A 20,019-nucleotide genomic window follows, 5' to 3' on the forward strand; every position below is an offset into this window, starting at 1 on the left:
CATAGATTTAACGAGAGAGAGAATGGGCAGGTCCGAGGACACAACCCACAGTAGGAGAGCAGCTCACTTGGAAATGCTACGAAACTAGCTGGATTTGTCTTAATAACAAATGTCCCTCCAGGAGATGACACAAGCAGCAGAAATGTGAGTTTTCAGGGGCCAATTAGCACAACGAGTGAAAACATTCCTTTCGCGTCTGAGACAATGACTCATACCTAGTCCAGACCAGGATTGAAAATACCCCTCTGGGAGCCACAGGAAACCTACGTGAAAGGCAAACCTCAATCCAGCTCCTGTTGGGCACCAGTCCACAAGCCTAACTGCCCATAATTTGGGACCAACTGGTAGATTCAGCTATTGAGGTGATAAAGATGTTCATTCTGGAATCTGGAAATTTTCAGTATCTTTTCAGTCGGGTACATTACTCAGGGTAAGTTATGGGAACTTACAATCTGCATCTAACTTGTCTGTAAGCTGCACTTGGAAATGCTAACACTGAAAATGGAAATGTATCCCATTCTACAACACAAGGTTGAATGATACCAAAAATAAATTCTAACAGGTTCACTGCCATACTTCAGTAAGGCCCCTTGCCAAGTTGGCAGCACAATCATAAGCTGCCAAGTTAATGTGGTCATAAATACTCCCACTTTAAAACAAAGCTACACTGTTTAGTGCGTTACAGGCAAAGATCTCTTTGGGATATGTTGATTCACATACAGTTAACCCCACCCCAAAGGTAGGAGTGTTATAGCCAGCCTTAAATCTTCCTAACCCACAATACCAAGTTCATATCATCAAGAGCAGTGCTCGTAAATGGGATTAGAATGAGTAAATAGTTTACTATGCCAGTGCACACAGGATGGGTTGAATGGACTATTTCTGTGCTACAACTTTTCTATGGTTCTTTGCCAACATGTATGATTAGTTGACTGTTTCACTATCCATTCATGCGCTTTGTCTGAAAATATTTGGTTTCTCCAATTTCACGGAGTATATTTTGAAAGAAAGACATGCATTTCTATTCATAGAATTAGAATTCATTGATTTCCTACAGTGTGGAAACAGGCCATTCGGCCCAACAAGTCCATACTGATCTTCCGAAAACTAACCCGCTAAGATCCATCCCCCTACCTTATTACTTTACATTTACCCCTACCACCTAATCTACACATCCTTGAACAGTATGGGCAATTTAGCATGGCTAATTCACCTAACTTGCATATCTTTGGATTGTGGGAGGAAATCCATGCAGACACGGGGAAAATTTCCAAACTCCACACAGCATCCAAGGTGGGAATGGAACCCAGGTCCCTGGCATTGAGGCAGCAGTGCTAACCACTGAGCCATTCTGTTTGCCCTTGTTCTGAGCACAACTGCAGAATGTCTCAAATTGATTTAGAGCCAGTAAAATACATTTTGAAATCGTACTTTGTGTATACCCCTTGGCACCAGCCTGCCTGCAATTAACGTCTCCCACTGGTTGAAGCTATAATGACGACTGAAATAGGAAAAGGATGTTTGAAAAACTAAATATTACAGGGGGATTGCTACAATTTTAAAAACAAAGTTACTAACACTCTTGGTAAGTGTTGTTTACACTGCTGCTGGCTTCAACCAGTGGGAGACGTTAATTGCAGGCAGGCTGGTGCCGAGGGGTATACACAAAGTATGATTCCATAAGCAACAAGTAGCTGATTGGTTTGTGGGTGGTAACCAGTTGTCAATGACAAATCAATAACAGTGTGATTTGTTCCTGGTAGGTGAACTGCTTGTGAATGTGAACGACATAGGCAGGAGATTTTGGAAGAGAAGGTAGTGTCTTTCTCTCAATCTGCAGTAAAGAAAAAGTCTGTAGAAAGTTAGTTTATTTTCCCTTACCAGTTGCTGCAAACTGTAACTTTTAACCAGCAACTAAGAGAATTTACAACTTGTGAACCAGTTGCTCTGTGCCTCTTGTAAGCAAATGTGGAGACAAGAGATCCAAAAATATCAAGCCCTGGAAAGCATGCCACAAGGCAAGAGTTATCCATGGGGCACGGGCAATTATAATGCAATTAAGAAAGAATTAGGATGCATAGAATGGGGTAGCAAAATGCAGGGGAAGGCAGCGAGTGGTGGTTGATGGAAAATATTCAGCCTGGAGTCCAATTACTAGTGGTGTGCCACAAGGATCTGTTTTGGGACCACTGCGGTTTGTCATTTTTATCCATGACTTAGATGCAGGCATAGGTGGATGGGTTAGTAAGTTTGCATCACAAAAATTAAAGACTTCACCAAATTATGTAAAAGGAAATATGGTCACACACTTCCCAGATACTTCCAAGGCAGAGGCTTACAAATTTCTGCTTGTGTAACCCCCTGCGCGAATGCTTATATAGACTTAAGGAGTCTCAGTTTTCAGGAACCCTCTGTCCTAACTTCTGACAATGTCAATTACATAAAGAAAGCCAATGCTTTTACTGCAGAAAAGAGTTTTATGTTAGCTTCAATAAGTTCAAACTGTCCCACAACACAGTGCACAGTTAGGAAGATGGACTAGAGTTGAAAACCAGTGATATCTAGTCACCCTCTTCAAACGTGGTGATTCAGACAGCAACAGGAATTACTCTCCCGGCTATACATGCTCATTTCTCAGTTCCCTCCTCCCTAAATTCCACTTCCCAACTGCACTATCTCCCATTTATCCTTACAGATGGAAGTTATTGCTGATTAAAGTCAACAACTTTCTAAAGCTATACAGTCCTTCCATGAGGGTTCTTGTGGCATGGTGATACTACCCTGACCAGGTTGATTAGATAATATCTTTAGCCTTTCCTCGGTGATTCTGATCTTGAAATTATGCTTGTTGTGAAGACAAAGATCAATTAGAGCCTATGACGTAGCACACACTGAACCACTTCACTCTGTTACAGGATATGGTGAAAATATTGTCAAACCACAAGCACAGAAAGAATATGGAATACAGAATGCTCATGAGTGCAATTAATTTGTATCAATCATTGAGCTTTTCGCTGGTTCAGTGAGATCAGTCCAGTTGCTCTCTTAGCCCCAGAAGTGCTTCACAGTCTGCCTCTGAACCACTTCTTAAAACTCACCACTTTGGCCAAGCTTTTGGTTGTTTGACATGATAGTTCCTTACATGACCCCCAGTGTCATATTTTGTTTTATAATTGAATAATGAAGAACCTGAAGTTCCAGTGCTTCATCCTCCTCTTCTATCGCCTCAGACTACTTTTCTCAGAAATAAGTTGGAAGGCTAAAATCTAACATTCTGGGCAAAGTCTGAAACAGTTCAGATAGAAGCAGAATCTGTCAAGAGAGACAGTCCTAAGATGTTTTGTCAGGTTAAAAGTGCTACATAAATATGAGCTATTATTGCATTGTAAGAGGTCTGAACATATTATTAGGAAATTAACTCAGGTCTATTTCTACATATTTGTACAATAGAAAAACCCAAAACAGTACCTCCTTGCAACCTAGATTTTAGATAAATTTATAACATCAGCAACAGTTCTAACATTGATTTATTTTAATTCTGTGCAATGGCAATAGTCAGTGATATGACCTTTCAAGCCTTTTGACTGATCTTTTTACCTCAAATGCACCTGCCTGTACTAAGTCCATATCCCTTGATTTCCCCTTGTTTTCAAAAATCTATTGATCTCCATCCTGAATATGCTTAATGACTGAGTATTCACAGCTCTCTGGGGTGAAGAATTACAATACATTACAATCCCAGTGAATAAATTTCTCATCTCAGCTCTTTAGGGCTGACATCTTACTTGGCGGCTACAAGTTTTAGACTCCCTGGATAGTCCCCTTAGGCTCTTGGCATCTACCTCAGCAAACCCTCTCAGAATTTCTTACATTTTAGTAAGACCACCAATCATTCTTCTAAATTCTTGAAAATATAGGCTTAGAATCTCTCCTAAAGGGACAAACATCTCAGAAAATAAAGAAACCACATTTACCCAGATCAATGGCTGACCTTAACTTGCTTCAACATAACATCTTCAAATCATCCTCAGCATTCCAAACTTCTGCTTAAAATAACCTTTGTGCTATCGGCTTCAACATAGTTTGATATATGTGCAGCCTTCCTGTCTCTAAAGGTTGCCTTTATTCACCTCCTTAGCATACAGGAAAATATGAGTTTTTCAGTATAATGGGTGATTAAATATTTTTCAATTGTCTTCATTAATAATCATTTGCTGATTTAGATGTCTAGGGAAAACATTCACCACCGTTCATCAGACTGCCCTTTTATTACAACAACATACAAGACCATAACATACCAGAATAGAATTAGGCCATTCAGCCCATCAATTCTACTCTGCCATTCGATCGTGGTTGGTGTTCCTCATTCGCCTGCCTTCTCCCATCACCTCTGACCCCCATACTAATCAAGAACCTATCTCTGGCTTAAATACACTCAACGACCTAGCCTCTACATCCACAGATTCACTATCCTCTGGCTGGAGAAATTCCTCATCAGAGTTCTAAAGAGTTATCCCTTCACTCTGGTGCTGTGCTCTTGGATCCTAGTCTGACAATGCACATCAAACATAATGTTTTGTCCTAAACCGTTATGAACAACTGTCGACAATCCTGAAATGGGGAGACGGTGCAAAGGGAACGAAGGCCTCAGCTAGTTCTGTGGATGCTGGAAATCTGAAACAGGAACAGAAAAAGCTGGAGAAACTAGCAGATCTGGCAGCACCTGTGGAGAGACGGCAGAGTTAACATTGAGTCCAGTGACCCTTCTTCAGCACCCTTTCAGTTGTTCATCACTCAATTACATCAGAGATGATCTTAGTTCAAATCCATTTACCCCACCTTGTTCCTGAAATCCTTAAAGTCTTTACTTAATAATTATCTATCAATCTCAGGTTTTCAATTTTTAATTAACTGTGGAGAGTGTTCCACTCCCCTTTTTGTGACATCACCCACAAGTAGCCTCGCTCTAAATGTCAAGGTTGTTTCCTTCATTGCTCCCTAACATACCTGTCGCTGGGCAGACAGAAATCTAATGACCTCAAGGACCCTGGGGAACCCATGCTGAAAACTTATAAGCCAAGTTTAAAAAGAAAAGCAAAGCCTATTAAAACAGCTCGGGACATTTCTGTGGTGCCCGACACTGAAGAATAAATTCCAAATGGAGTATTTTATTCATAGAGTGAATGTTAGATGGATGACCAAGTCTGGCAATTCTCTTTTATATTCATTTGCAAATGTGTGCTTTAAATAGAAGCATAATCAGTGTAGGCAAGTTTATCTCTGATGACTGGATTCTAAATTATATTTTGTCTGTATTACAGAGTAATAACAGTCCAGAAACAGATCTTTTGGCCCTAACAAAGTCCAATGCCAGTGTTTAGTTTCCAACCAAGCCCCTTTCCACCTATCCTTATCTTAGCATTCTGTTTCCTGTTCTTAAAGTTTTGTCTGCTCTCTCAGATGGACAGAAAATATTCAATTGTGAAGAACAGAGGGTCTTCCAGCCCCACACTCCTATCTCAACCAACAGCAGCAAAAACAGACTATCTGACAACAACCTACACTTCCAGCGAAGTAGCCTGGGATGTCTGAAAGGTGCTATATAAACGGGGGTCTTTCTTTCTCATGTAAATTTAAAGCAGACAACATGTAGAGCAATAAAACCCAAACAGAACTGGGAACAGGAGAAGGCCATTCACCCTCTCAAAGCATACTTCACATTTAATAAGATCATGGCTGATGAGGTTGCAGCTTCAACTCCACTTTCCTGACAGCCTTTCAGTCACCTCTCATTTTCACTCCATTCCCTCGACAGACTCCATCTTCAGTTGGGAATGGTGGCGAGTAGGGGAGGGGGAAGTTAAGTTTGGGAAGTTAACTCATACTTGCAATTACACCCGGTTTCTCTCACGGTACAATGCTTTTTCTGTCCAAATGCCTTGTGACTGCCCACAATGGTGTTGCAAATGTTTATACATCACGGGCAAGAACAGGAAACGTGAGATTGGAAATAAAGTAAATCTTTGTTAAAGAGGAGAAAGTGGGTTTATTGGACAATCAGCTAAATTGCTTTGTAGGTAAGAAAACAGTAGCATGGAGTTGAATCTGAGTTACATGTAAAAATGAACATCCCGTACTGGAATGGCTGCAGGAGGTTAATGCCAAAGTAGCCAACAATATTGAGAGGAAAAAAAAATCACTAAAACGGAGTTTAGTTTGGATTAGCTTATTAAGTTCAATTTTTTTTTTAAATAGACTGTGCTTTAGAATGTTTTAGTGTTAAGAGAGTTGGGATCAACATCTTTTCAGTCAGAGGGTAGTGAGATTCTGGAATTCTGACTGGAAGTGTGTTGTGTCAGAAACACAACATTTAAGCAGTATTCAGATATTCACTTGCATTGACACAGCCTCCATGGTGAAAAACAGAATTAAGGTAGTCAGATTTTGGTTGACAGAGTGGTGCAGATAGGTGGAGGTGATGGCTTAGTAGTATAATCACTACTATTAAGTCACACCAATGATGTTACCAAGCACGGTGGCAAAATGTCTGCATGACAACACACACAGCATCTTTCAAACTCCTGAACACTTCTAACGTGAAGGACAAGGGCAGCAGATACGTGGGAACCCCACCACCTACAAACTCCCTTCCAAGCTGTTCACCAACCAGACATGGAAATATATTGCCATTCCTTCACAGTTTGGAATTCCCCGCCTAAGGGCATTGTGGGTGGACCTACAGCATGTGGACTTTAGCGGTTCAAGGCGGCACCTTCTCAAGAGCAACCAGGGACAGGCAAATAAATGTGGGCCTGCCAGTGATGCCCATGTCCCATGAATGAATGTTTTATTGATCAAATGGCCTCTCTCGTCAACTTTCAGAAATGTCACAATCTTACAGAATTAAAGAGGGGCTATGTGTGAGGCCATGAAAGAATCTTGAAACAGGGATGAGAATTCTTAAACAAAAGCTTTACAGATCCAGGAGTCAGGTAGATCAGTCAGCAAATAGGTGAGAGATGCGTGAGACTTTGTGCCATTTAGGATACAAGCAGCAGACTGTGCATGTGTTCAGGTCAGCATGGTGGAGGCTGGTCAAGCCAGCTTTGAAACAATGAAGAATAATACAGAATAATGATCACCAGCCTGGATCAGAGCCAATAAACTGCTCCCTTGAACAAGCACTTGATTCTAGAGCTTTGATACAATACTTTTTGATTGCAACAGGAGGAATCGAGTGGCCATGAGGTCACTCAGCAAAACACTGCTGTGCAGGCATCAAGTTATCATGTCCTGTCTCTGCCCTAAGGGATGAACAGTCACACCTATCTCCACACATCTTGCACAGCTGTCACACTGTAATTGTTTTCCTTGTGGCAAATTGTTTAGTTAATATCTCTCCTGGAGATCCTTAAATTAAACTGCACACTCAATTCAATGTCACTTAACATGTCTATTACTATTTACAGCCTCAACAACCTTGTAAAGTATCTTCCCGTCTGAAACCTGAACAGCCTTCTGCTCCCGAATCTTTCCTCCTGACTTGTAAGCACCATAGGACTTCTCCGCAGCCCTGACTATTTGAAGGCTGCTAATAACAGCACCTCCGCAGCTATGGGCCTCTTCCCCTGGCAAGAACCTAATTCTCTCTCAGGTCATTGTAAAACTCAAGTCAGCAAACATCTTAGCCATTATTAATCAGGTGCTTTACTGGTCATTTAGCTGAAATCAGCTGACTTCTTGTAAATGCTCTTTTGTTTAAATGTTTAAAGTAACTATCTGACATTCAAAAAATGAGTCAGGCCTTCACAGAACTGAAACTAAAACCCATTTCCTTCCACTTTAAAATCCAAGTTCTCTAATAATAACAATATCATGAACTTCATATCAACAGCAAATCCATATTGTTCAGTGGTGGGTACACACAACTATTACTGTATTGCTTGACAATAACATCATTTGAACTAATTATTTTAAAAAAGATACACTCATGGCATGTGGTACATGGTTATATTTTTTAAATTTCTTGTGAAAACAGATAAATGTAGTGGAGTTCATCCAATTCCATGTGAAACCTCTAAACTTCCTGAGTTGCTCACTACTTCCCTAAAATAAAGCAAAATACAAAATAATTGGAAACATGTGGAAATATGGCTGGTTATTGCAACGCTCAGGCACATGCCAATAAAGCTCCAGGCAAGAACATAGTCAGCTTTTAGCTGCTGAAAGCCAGAAAAGCACAGGCTGAGCTAATTCATACTGTATGACTATCCTCTAATCATTGCATTTTAGTAAAGGTATCAAGCCCTTATAGTCAGAACATTTTGCTGTAGTTTTGCTCACAAATTCTATTTGCTGCTCACTGCCGTTTGCTCCAGGTCCACTCGTACTACCTTATTCACTGAAACTTTGGTGTAAATATTCATTGATGGAATTTCCTTGGCAATACAATGACATTCATCATTTGCAATATGTTAAGAAAATGCTTAAATTAAATGTCCGACACTGTTTTAATTAATATCCACACACTCGCTAGAACAGTGCGTTTGCCAAACAAAAGGTAAGTTGCCGTCAACCAGCACAAAACAAATTTAGGAAAACAAGGCATTGTACTAATAAACAAAGTTTAAAATAGTTTGAATTCTATCCATTCCAACCATTTCTTTTGCAAACTTATCTGATGCAGGTGGAGTGCACTCAGACATTCAGCTCAGGGGGCTTTACGCTTCTGTGCTTGCCAGCCTGCAATTATTCTCTCCACCTTCATTTCAAGTAACTGGACAGAAAGCAAACATCCAGAAATAGAAAATGCCAGCCAGTAACTTTCTGACTGGTAGAAGTCAAATTTCTGCTATAAACTATGAACCAGAAATAACAAACATAGAAAATGTACAGATTCAGGAGGAGGATAAAGTATTGTGGCTTTATTGCAAAATGTGCTTCACTAACTAAATGGCTTGAAAGCTGGGCACACAAGTGCGCTGAACAGCTTCCATGTCCAATTGGATAGCAACAAGAGTTTCCACTTCCCCAGCGATAAAAGCAACTGTCAGAGCAGGAATCACACACACAAGCCTACAGAGCGGACCCCAATGATACTCTGGCATTACATTGAAGACTGAACAAGACTAAATAGAGGTGTTTAAAATTGTGAAAAGGTTTCACACGTCATGAACGGGGTAGTTATGGCATTAGAAATTCTGTAAAAAACTAATCTCTCTTTAAATAGACAAAAGCAGCCTTGATAAATGGCTGCCAGAGGTCACCTGACCTTTTACAGCTGGAACGTGGTCGGGCTCCATCGAGACTCCAATCAGATTGCTGGAAATATCCAAACATGTGAAAACCTTTGAAATTGAATGTGGGTCCGCATTAGAGGAAAGCAGAAGCTTTTGGATGATGGCTTCCCTGGTGACATTACGTGTAAACCTTCATGCTGTGTGCTGTCCAAGGTCCATGCACAGCAGTGACGCCCGGAAGTGGAAGCCAATGTGTCAGCATGCAGATCGATGGCTGTTGAGTTTCCCAGCAGCTCCACATCTTAGAGAGAGAGTTGTTCCCTGGGGCTACAGCTAGTGTTTTTCTGCCTCACCAATGGCCTAACACAGAAGCATGATACGATATTCTGGGACACTAGCTACCTTAAATTTTACCTTAAATGCACAAGGCAGGCTCGCACCATTTGAAGCGTGGCTCCAAGACCACCACCAACACTTCTCAGAGGGAGAGAGAGTTATCAGCCACGCTAAAGGGAGGGCTTTTCAGAAAGTCCAGCTGAAAGTGCGCAGGCAATCTACAAATGCCATAACTATACAACTAATGAGAAATAAGAAACCTTCTTCCCCACCTCCACCCCCCTCAAAGTCCATCTTCCCAATCTCACCACCAAAAGCCTGCTCCATAGATAGGCCATCTGCACAAGTAACTTGCAACTAATTAACCACAGAAACAATCACAAGACCTGTATTCTGACTTAAGCTTTCAAACTCTTCACCTTTCAAAGAGAAATCATTAGGTAGGCAACGAGCCTGCAACAATAACAGAATGATTTTATTCTCATTTTTGTATCCACACCTACTTTTAAATTTTCATAACTTTATTTCATATTATAACATTTTTACTTCACAATTTGCAGCAATAGTTACATAATAAACCAACCTTTTATCATCATTAAAACTGAAGTGTTGCTGGTTATTTTTAAACTGGAACCTAAAAAGTTAAAGGTGGACGCAACAAGTTATATAAATTTACCATTCACCAGCCACTCTGCCATGTGTGCTTGTGACATGGGTTAGATTTAGAGATGTTTCCATTTACTGGGGCAACGGGGTAGGCGATCCAAAAGTAGAGGTTATAAATGTAAGATAATCACTAATAAATAGATCACGGAACCTCCTCACTCAGAGTGTGGTGAAAACAGAACTTCTTACTATGAAGAGTAGACGAGGTAGATGACATAGATGCATTAAAGGGGGAGCTACAGAACTAACTAAGAGAGCTAAGCAAGACTAGACAGGTTACATTGATTAGGTTAGTTGAAGTAAGGTATAAGGAGGATCATTTGGAACATAAGCATTGCCATAAACTTGACGGTGTAGATACAGATTACTTCACTGGCAGAAAAATCCAGAACGCAGAGGCATCTAGGGGTGAAATTTCTTCACTCAAAGGACTGTGAATCTTTGGAGTTCTCAACCCCATGGGTGGCAGATGCTCCATTGCTGAATATTTTTAAGACAGCGTTTTGAACACTTATGGATTTAAGGGACAGAGGGAACGGGTGGCAAAATGCGGCCAAGGTAGAAGGTCAGTGCTGATCGTGTAGAATTGTAGAGTAGGTTCAAAGAGCCGAATGGTTTATTTGTGCTTAATTCAGGACAAGTGAAGTGAAATAGGAGAAAATTCTAAATGGGGGAGATGCTAAATGAGTATTTTGCATCAGTATTTACTATGGAAAAGGATATGGAAGACATAGACTGTAGGGAAATAGATGGTGACATCTTGCAAAATGTCCATATTACAGAGGAGGAAGTGCTGGATGTTTTGAAACACATAAAAATGGATAAATCCCCAGGACCTGATCAGGTGTACCCTAGAACTCTGTGGGAAGCTAGAGAAGTGATTGCTGGACCTCTTGCTGAAATATTTGTATCATCAATAGTCACAGGTGAGGTGCCGGAAGACTGGAGGTTGGCAAACGTGGTGCCCCTGTTTAAGAAGGGTGGTAAGGACAAGCCAGGGAACTATAGACCGATGAGCCTGACCTCGGTGGTGGGCAAGTTGTTGGAGGGAATCCTGAGGGACAGGATGTATGCGTATTTGTGAAGGCAAGGACTGATTAGGGATCGTCAACATGGCTTTGTGCATGGGAAACCATGTCTCACAAACTTGACTGAGTTTTTTGAGGAAGTAACAAAGGGGATTGTTGAGGGTAGAGCAATAGATGTGATCTATATGGACTTCAGTAAGGCATTTGACAAGGTTCCCCATGGGAGACTGATTAGTAAGGTTAGATCTCATGGAATACAGGGAGAACTAGCCATTTGGATACAGCAAAACCAATGTAGTGTACAAAATCCCATGCAAGGACTGCACAAAATACTACATAGGACATACAGGAAGACAGCTAACGATCCGCATCCATGAACACCAACTAGCCACGAAACGACACGACCAGCTATCCTTAGTAGCCACATACGCAGATGACAAGCAACATGAGTTTGACTGGGACAACACTACTATTATAGGGCAAGCCAAACAGAGAACAGCCAGGGAATTCCTAGAGGCATGGCACTCATCCACAGATTCAAATCAATAAGCACACCGACCTGGACCCAATATTCCGACCACTGCAACGGACAGCTGGAACTGACAACCGGAAGCGGCAGAGACAAGTCACTATAAATGCCAGAGGAAACATCACAGAAGCGCTTCATAGGAGGCTCCCAAGCACTGAGGATGTCACCTAGACAGGGGACGAAATGTCTGCAACACAAATTCCCAGCTTGGCGAACAGAACCACAACAATGAGCACCTGAGCTACAAATATCCTCACAAACTTTGAATTTGGATACAGAACTGGCTCAAAGGTAGAAGACAGAGGGTGGTGGTCGTGGTGGGTTGTTTTTCAGACTGGAGGCCTGTGACCAGTGGAGTGCCACAAGGATCGTTGCTGGGCCCTCTACTTTTTGTCATTTACACAAATGATTTGGATGCGAGCATAAGAGGTACAGTTAGTAATTTTGCAGATGACACCAAAATTGGAGGTGTAGTGGACAGTGAAGGGGGTTACCTCAGATTACAACAGGATCTTGACCAGATGGGCCAATGGGCGAAGTGGCAGATGGAGTTTAATGCAGATAAATGTGAGGTGCTGCATTTTGGGAAAGCAAATCTTAGCAGGATTTATACACAATGGTAAGGTCCTAGGAAGTGTTGCTGAACAAAGAGACCTTGGAGTGCAGTTCATAACTCCTTGAAAGTGGAGTCGCAGGTAGAGAGGATAGTGAAGGTGGCATTTGGTATGCTTTCCTTTATTGGTCAGAGCATTGAGTGCAGGAGTTGAAAGGTCATGCTGCACAGGACATTGGTTAGGCCATTGTTGGAATTGCGTGAAGTTCTGGTCTCCTTCCTATCGGAAAGATATTGCGAAACTTGAAAGGGTTCAAAAAAGATTTACAAGGATGTTGCCAGGGTTGGAGGATCTGAGCTACAGGGAGAGGCTGAACAGGCTGGGGCTGTTTTCCCTGGAGCGTCGGAGGCTGAGGGGTGACCTTATAGAGGTTTACAAAATTATTCGGGGCATGGATAGGGTAAATAGGCAAAGTTTTTTCCCTGGGGTCGGGGAGTCCAGAACTAGAGGGCATAGGTTTAGGGTGAGAGGGGAGAGATATAAAAGGGACCCAATGGGCAACTTTTTCACACAGAGGGTGGTAAGTGTATGGAATGAGCTGCCAGAGGATGTGGTGGAGGCTGGTACAATTGCAACATTTAAGAGGCATTTGGATGGGTATATGAATAGGAAGAGTTTGGAGGGATATGGGCCGGGAGCTGGCAGGTGGGACTAGATCGGGTTGGGATATCAGGTCGGCATGGACGGGTTGGACCGAAGGGTCTGTTTCCATGCTGTACATCTCTATGACTTTGTCATAATAGATTCAACTTTTAACTCCAATGGGGCAAATACTAAGCCTGATGGATTATTTTAACACCATATTTATCAACTAATTACTTAGCAACTCTGTTCTTACAATTGTCTGACAATCCCAAACACTGGCAGGAGAGTTTGATAATCAGAGGACGTCAATTTAAGGTGGAAAGGCTCAGCAGGTCTGGCAGCATCTGTGGACAGAAACCAGATTTAACGTTTGGGGTCAAGTGACACCCTCAGAAGATGTTACGATCAGAGAATGCAGTGCCTGAAAGGGTGCAAAGCAGACGCAAAGGCATTTATAAAAAGGGAACTGGAAAAAATACTTCAATGGGGAAGATATTACAGGGTTATGGGTAAAGGAGTGAGGGAATTTTGCTACAAGGATTAAACTGGAGAGGCTGCCACTCTTCTTCTGGCAGCAGGGGAGATTTGACAGGAGTGTAAAGAAACTCAGTTTGAAAGAAATACTGTTTCTTTTAGCTGATGGTACAAGGATTAAAGGACAGATTAAAGCTTTTGAGCAACAGATGCCAGGGGTGATGTGAGGAAGGACATTTTTTTAGGTAGTAATGAATTGGAACTCGCTGCCCACGAGGGTGATAAAAACAGTTTAAAAAATGAAATTGAATGGATACTGGAGGGAAATAAACCCAAAGGGCTGCAGAGATCAGAGTGGGGGAAATGGAGCTGACTGACATGCTCTACAGAGATCCAGAATGTACTCGCTGGCTGAATAACCTCCTTCCTAATTCCTGCCGTGAAATTAATCCAGGACATTACAAAAGAAAATACATTTTACAGGAAAATTTCATTCAGATTTTTCAGTGTGCAAGAGCTCTCAAGGTGAATGTCAATTGTCAGCATATTCCGGGTACTGACACCTGGTCAGTAGATTAAGGAAAGTGGCTTCGAAATCGACGTTTCGGGCAAAAGCCCTTCATCAGGAATAAAGTTTTATTCCTGATGAAGGGCTTTTGCCTGAAACGTCGATTTCGAAGCTACTTGGATGCTGCCTGAACTGCTGAGCTCTTCCAGCACCACTAATCCAGAATCTGATTTCCAGCATCTGCAGTCATTGTTTTTACCAGATTAAGGAAAGTAAAGACCACATCTTGGGCTGTGAACTATAAAAATGAGGATAATGCACACTGCTTTTAAAAGGGCGAATGTACAAGGGGTTTATTTGCAACTTTGGAAAACAAATGAAGCGAAGTGATGCATGAGACAATGTTACTTTTTATAGATACTGAGTATAGTCAATTCTGTTATAACGTGTGTTTCTTCAACAGGAATTGGCTTTAATGCAATTGAAGAACTTTGACCATTATTTGTAGAAGGTGACGTTCCTTACCTGTGTTGGTTATAACATGATTCCTGCCCCATTAGCTTAGGTGGTGCAGCTATTGTTGTGATTTTCTTAAAACTCTAGATCGCACAAGAACAGAACTAGTGCATTTTTTACGCAGAGAGTGGTAAGGGTGTGGAATGCCCTACCTGCTAATGTAGTCAACTCAGCCACATTAGGGAGATTTAAACAATCCTTAGATAAGCACATGGATGATTTTGAGATAGTGTAGGGGGAACGAGTTGAGAATAGTTCATAGGTTGGTGCAACATAGAGGGCCGAAGGGCTTGTTCTGTGCTGTAAATGTTCTTTGTTCTATATCAGAACCAACTGTACAGACAAGTTGGCACCATCTGCTGTGGGTTCAGGGGTACACAGTAACAATTCCCTGTTTGTTCCAAGCTGCAACTTAACATGGATTCGGAGAGAGAAATGCAAACAGAAGAAAGGAGAAAATTCCAGAAACTGGATCCATGTTAAGTTGTATGTAAAGTTTATTCCAAACCTGTTGTTGAAAGAGCTGGATAACTACATTAGGGGGCCTTGAAGTAAATAATTCTAAACCCAAAGGAAAAGCAAAGACTCAGGTCCAAATTAAAGACTGTGCAGGTAACATTGTATTCTCAAAGAATCAAAAAGAGTTCAGAGAAAGACCATTCCAAGTGTTGTGATATGGGCGGATGAATAGGGTTAGGGCTAGGGTTATCGCACCGCACAACAATCAACAGACAGGAGGGTTCCCTCCCAGTCGGGGAACACTTCAGTGGTCCAGGACATTCAGCCTCGGACCTTCGGGTGACCATCCTCCAAGGTGGACTTCGGGACAGGCAGCAGAGGAAAGTGGCCGAGCAGAGGCTGATAGCTAAGTTCGGTCCCCATAGGGAGGGCCTCAACTGGGACCTTGGGTTCATGTCACATTACAGGTGATCACCATTGCACTACACACACACACACACTATTCCTACACACAGACACCCACACACAACCTTATAGACACACACACACTCCCTCACAGACTTAAGACACTCTGCACTCACTACACACTTACACACACACACCCCACCCCAGATAGACACACACACAGACAAAGACCCACATGCACACATATTTTGTGTGATGAATTTTTTTGTACTTGCAGAGTTACATTGCACTTTGCTCAAAAACCACATACATTCATGTAGAACTCTGAGCTCAAAAACTGCATGAATTTATGTAAAACTGTTATCTCAGTTTTTAGATTGGAATCAATCTAAACATCAGGTAATAGACAGAGAACACAGGGGGCTAATACCTTCAACATATTGTCTAGCTATCACCATTGTTAACAGCTAACCCGAGAATGCAACTTTACATAAAAGGGTTTTGTGATTTACACATGGAAGTGAATTACACAGTATTCTAACAGATGAAAGGCTTAACAGACAATCAATTCTTCAACGTATAATTTCAGTTACATCACACTGCAAACCTTTGCTATAAATCCTGTGTTACGATCGAGGCCTCCACTATCACCTGAAGGAGCGTCGCTCCGAAAGCTAGTGTGCTTCCAATTAAACCTGTTGGACTATAACCTGGTGTTATGTGATTTTTAACTTTGTACACCCCAGTCCAACACCGGCATCTCCGAATCATATCTTGTCTGTTAGCTTTGGTGTTTCTCTGTGTGCGCACATGTGGGTAGATTTGAAAAGAAACAGTTAAGTTTTATACTCAAAAATTAGAGATTCAGTTTTTTGCATTTTGCCAATGGTTAAGGTAAGTTTGGTTAGAAAACTGGTATTTCATTTAACCTGAATTAGACAGTCAGGTAAATTGGATGTTTGGTAGTTTAATTAAATTTTCACATTTGTAACAGTTCCGGGAACAACGGGGCTTGATAACAGCGCACTCACCCAAGTGATTCTCTCACAATTAAGTTCTTTTTCAGTTTTTTTAAACTCGGAAATTGCACAGAATACCTTTCCTGCATCACTGCTTGTGAAAAAAGGAAATTATCTCCTCTCCCAATGACGACATGATTTGTTCCGTTGCTTCCAACAATTGTCTCTTTAATTTCAGTTAGATCTTCTCCCATTCAACTTCTTTCTCATTTTCTCGCCACTCTACTTCATATTTTGCCCTATTCTTCTGAAACCGCCTCCCTTGCTGTCACACCCTTTCTGCGTTTGTTCCTCAAATTGTCTCTGTCCTACCAATGGCATTCTGAGAGAGAATATGGCTACACAATGCCATAACTATACTGGAGATGAATTATTACTACATTACAATAGTGACTACACTTCAAAAGTACTAAATTAGCTGTAAGGCACTTTGTTATGGCCTCATACTTTATGAAAAATATATTGTTGTCCCTTAAATGCATTTGAGAAGTTATTCAAGCACAAGGAGGAAAACAATTAGGAGGATATGCTAATAGGGTTATAGATAAAGAAAGCTAAGTGGAGCACGGACCCGTTTGGCTGAATAGCCTGTTCCAGAGATATATCGAATCTAACAGCCTGATTGAATATTGAACATTTTAGCAGAACAATAACACAAGGGATGCTGTAAATACGAAAGGTGCATCACCATCTCAGGGTGGCGAGCAGTAGATAATAATCCATGTCTTTCTTTCATTACCCACGAACTGTGTACCAATTTAATAAAGGAAAACGGATGCATCAAGATGGGAATCAGGCATTTTGCCAGACTGAGAAGCAAACAAGGCTCATCTTGGGGTAAATGTGGAGGAGTCCAAATGTCCAAACTTTAGTAAGCCATTTAAAGTACATTTTTAAATCTAACCAAAGCTTAGAGTTATGCGCTGATTGACATGCAGAAGCCTGAAAGCTGAAGAAAATCCTGGTAGTGAGACAGGTAAATAGCTACAGCCAGGTACCAATTGGTAATTGGGCCTTGAGATGTAGGATTGAAAATGTGCACCAAAGCTGGTGATGCAGGAACAAGTATGTATCATCTCATAGGGCTAAAGAAGTTCTGAAGAAGGTTCTCAACCTGCAATAGTTCTACTTCCTCTCTCTAAGTAGGTTGCTAAAGTTCATATTGCAGATTCCTAGCAGCTCAAGTATTTTGACTTTGTATTTATGGCTAAACATGTACATTCTAATCCACAGCTTCCAAACACACACGTAGGACAGAACTGAGAAATCGTACAGCACACAATAGGCTATTTGGCCTGTCACGGCTGTGATGGCTCTCTGAAAGAGCTATCCAGGCTTAGCTGGTTCTTTAACTACGGTTGTCCAAATGTTTCCTTTTAAAGTATTTATCGAATTCCCTTTTGGGAGTTATTATTGAATCTGCTTCCACTGTCATTTCAGAAAGTGCATTCCAGATCATAACTGACTGCATTAGAAGAAAGTCTAACCTCCCCCTGTGAGTTTGCTCATTTGCTTAATTGGTCTTATAGCCTATGTCCTGCTAAAAAATACATTTCTGAAAAGCAGGATGGGGTTTCAGCGAGGAATAAATTACCCCATATACCATACAATGTTTCTCTCGAGTTAACCACTCATAAGGTTGACTGGCACCCAGGACAGATGCAGTATTGGATAACATGCAACATTTGACGTAGCCCACTATTTATCCAAGGGGAAAGCTCTTCCAGATGTGTTACTGACTTACCCCCATTACTTTTCCCCGTTGCTCCAAGTCCTCCCACATCGAGTGCACAATGTACTTGCACATATACTTCCCCTCTCGCCCTTCCTGCTTCATTCGCACCAGGGCCATCCTAGAAAAACACAAACATACTTCAGCTAAAAGGCAGATTAATCATCATCCAAAGTGACTCTACTTGGACTGCTGTTTTCTTCTTAAAAAGAAATACTGCACGCTGGTCAAGTTGAGGGATGCCAGCGACAAAAATAATTCAATCTTTTGCATTTATATAGCACCTTTTCTCACAGAATAATGCCCAAGGTGCTTCATGAGAGTGTTAACAAACGTAATTTGACACTGAGCCAATACAGTAAACCAACTGACCAAGTAAATAAAAGTTATTGAAGGGTTTACAGCAGGAAATACAGCGACTAGACAATCTATTTACACAACAAAGAACTGCAGATGCTGGAAATCTGAAACAAAAACAGTAATTGCTGGAGAAATGCAGGTGGTCTGGCAGCATCTGTGGAGAGAAAGCAGAGTTAGTGTTTCAGGATCCAGTGACACTTCTTCAGAACTGATTGTAACTGGGAAAAGGTGGTATAGATGCTGAAGACGCAGGGTGGGAGGGAAGAGGCGATGAGTAAGTAAAAGGTGGAGATGGAGCCCAGACAGAAAGGACAGCAGTCGGGCACACAAAGGAATGGTTAATGGGAACCTGAAAAGAAAGAAATGCTGACAATGGGGACTGAGAGTAGGTGAAAATGGGCCGGCTGAGACAAAAGCTGTCCAAGTCACTACCCAGCCTGGGTATGGGGTGGCTACAAGACATGGAAGGGGTTCAGATTCTAAAAACTGTCCAACTCAACATTGAGCCTGAAGGCTGCACAGTCCCCAAGGGGAAAATGAGATGCTGCTCTTCCAACGTGCGTTGAGCTTCTCTGGAACACTGTGGCAAACCAGAGACAGAACCGCTGGCCCGGGAACATGGTGGGGTATTGAAGTGGCAGGTAACTGGAAACTTGGGGTCATTTTTGCAGAAAGAGTTTAGGTGCCCTGCAAAGCACCTGCCCAGACTGTGCTTTATCTCCCCAGTGTAGAGGAAACCACATTATGACCAGTGAATACAGGAGACTAGATTGAGTGAAGTGCAGGTACCTCCTTCATTTATGTCCCACTCAGCGACAAGCATAAATAAAGGTGGTTCCAAGTACTGCTCAAATCTAAGAAATGCAAAGCCAACAGAAAGATATGCTCAATATGAGAGTGAACCTGCACCGAGGAAATTTATCAAGTACCATACTAAAGAGAGCAAAAGGCTTAGCTAAGGTAGAAAGGGGAAAGATAGAGACAGGAGTAGGGTCACAAGAAAGAGGCTGCATGATAGATAGTAGGTGGATCACAGAAATCAAAGTGCAGACAGAAATAATCGTGAACTTATTAGTTTTTTCAATGAAATGTGAATGAAGACAACAATCCTGTTAAAACATGACGGTGCCCTCATAAATCCTGGGAAATGCTTTTCCACTGAAATGGAGAGTCAGAACATCACCAGCATTCTCTCCAGGAACCAAAGTTAAAATGGTCATGGCACATGGCAGTTAACTGCAGAAATGGCACGTCTCACTTTGAGGAATTTTCCAGTCAAGTTTTAGTAATGTAAGCATCTGCATTATGTAACTCTTCACATCATAATTTGAATTTGCAACTGGGAGCTCTGCTGCTGTAATTTCGGCCTGGACAGAAACATCCTCATGCCACACGAGATGACTTCATTTTGGAATTCGAGTTTCCAGATTTTGTGGTGATGTCACCAACTGGGAGCGTACAAGGAATGGTTTTACACTAACCCAGTGTCAGCAACTTCATACTCTAAATAAAAACAAAATAATTTCTAGTTGTGATGTGAATTGCTTAT

General features: G+C 41.6%; 1 protein-coding gene across 1 annotated transcript in view; it reads right to left on the bottom strand.

Moving 5' to 3' along the window:
* uqcc1 (ubiquinol-cytochrome c reductase complex assembly factor 1) overlaps nucleotides 1-20,019 on the bottom strand; it is a 129,318-nt gene that overhangs the window by 55,943 nt on the left and 53,356 nt on the right. The window contains exon 6 of the mRNA XM_072556202.1: nucleotides 18,123-18,231. Coding sequence (XP_072412303.1) covers nucleotides 18,123-18,231 — 109 coding nt within the window. The remainder of the gene's footprint in view (nucleotides 1-18,122; nucleotides 18,232-20,019) is intronic.

This window comes from Chiloscyllium punctatum, chromosome 37, assembly GCF_047496795.1.
Source record: "Chiloscyllium punctatum isolate Juve2018m chromosome 37, sChiPun1.3, whole genome shotgun sequence".
NCBI classification, from domain to species: Eukaryota; Metazoa; Chordata; class Chondrichthyes; order Orectolobiformes; family Hemiscylliidae; genus Chiloscyllium; species Chiloscyllium punctatum.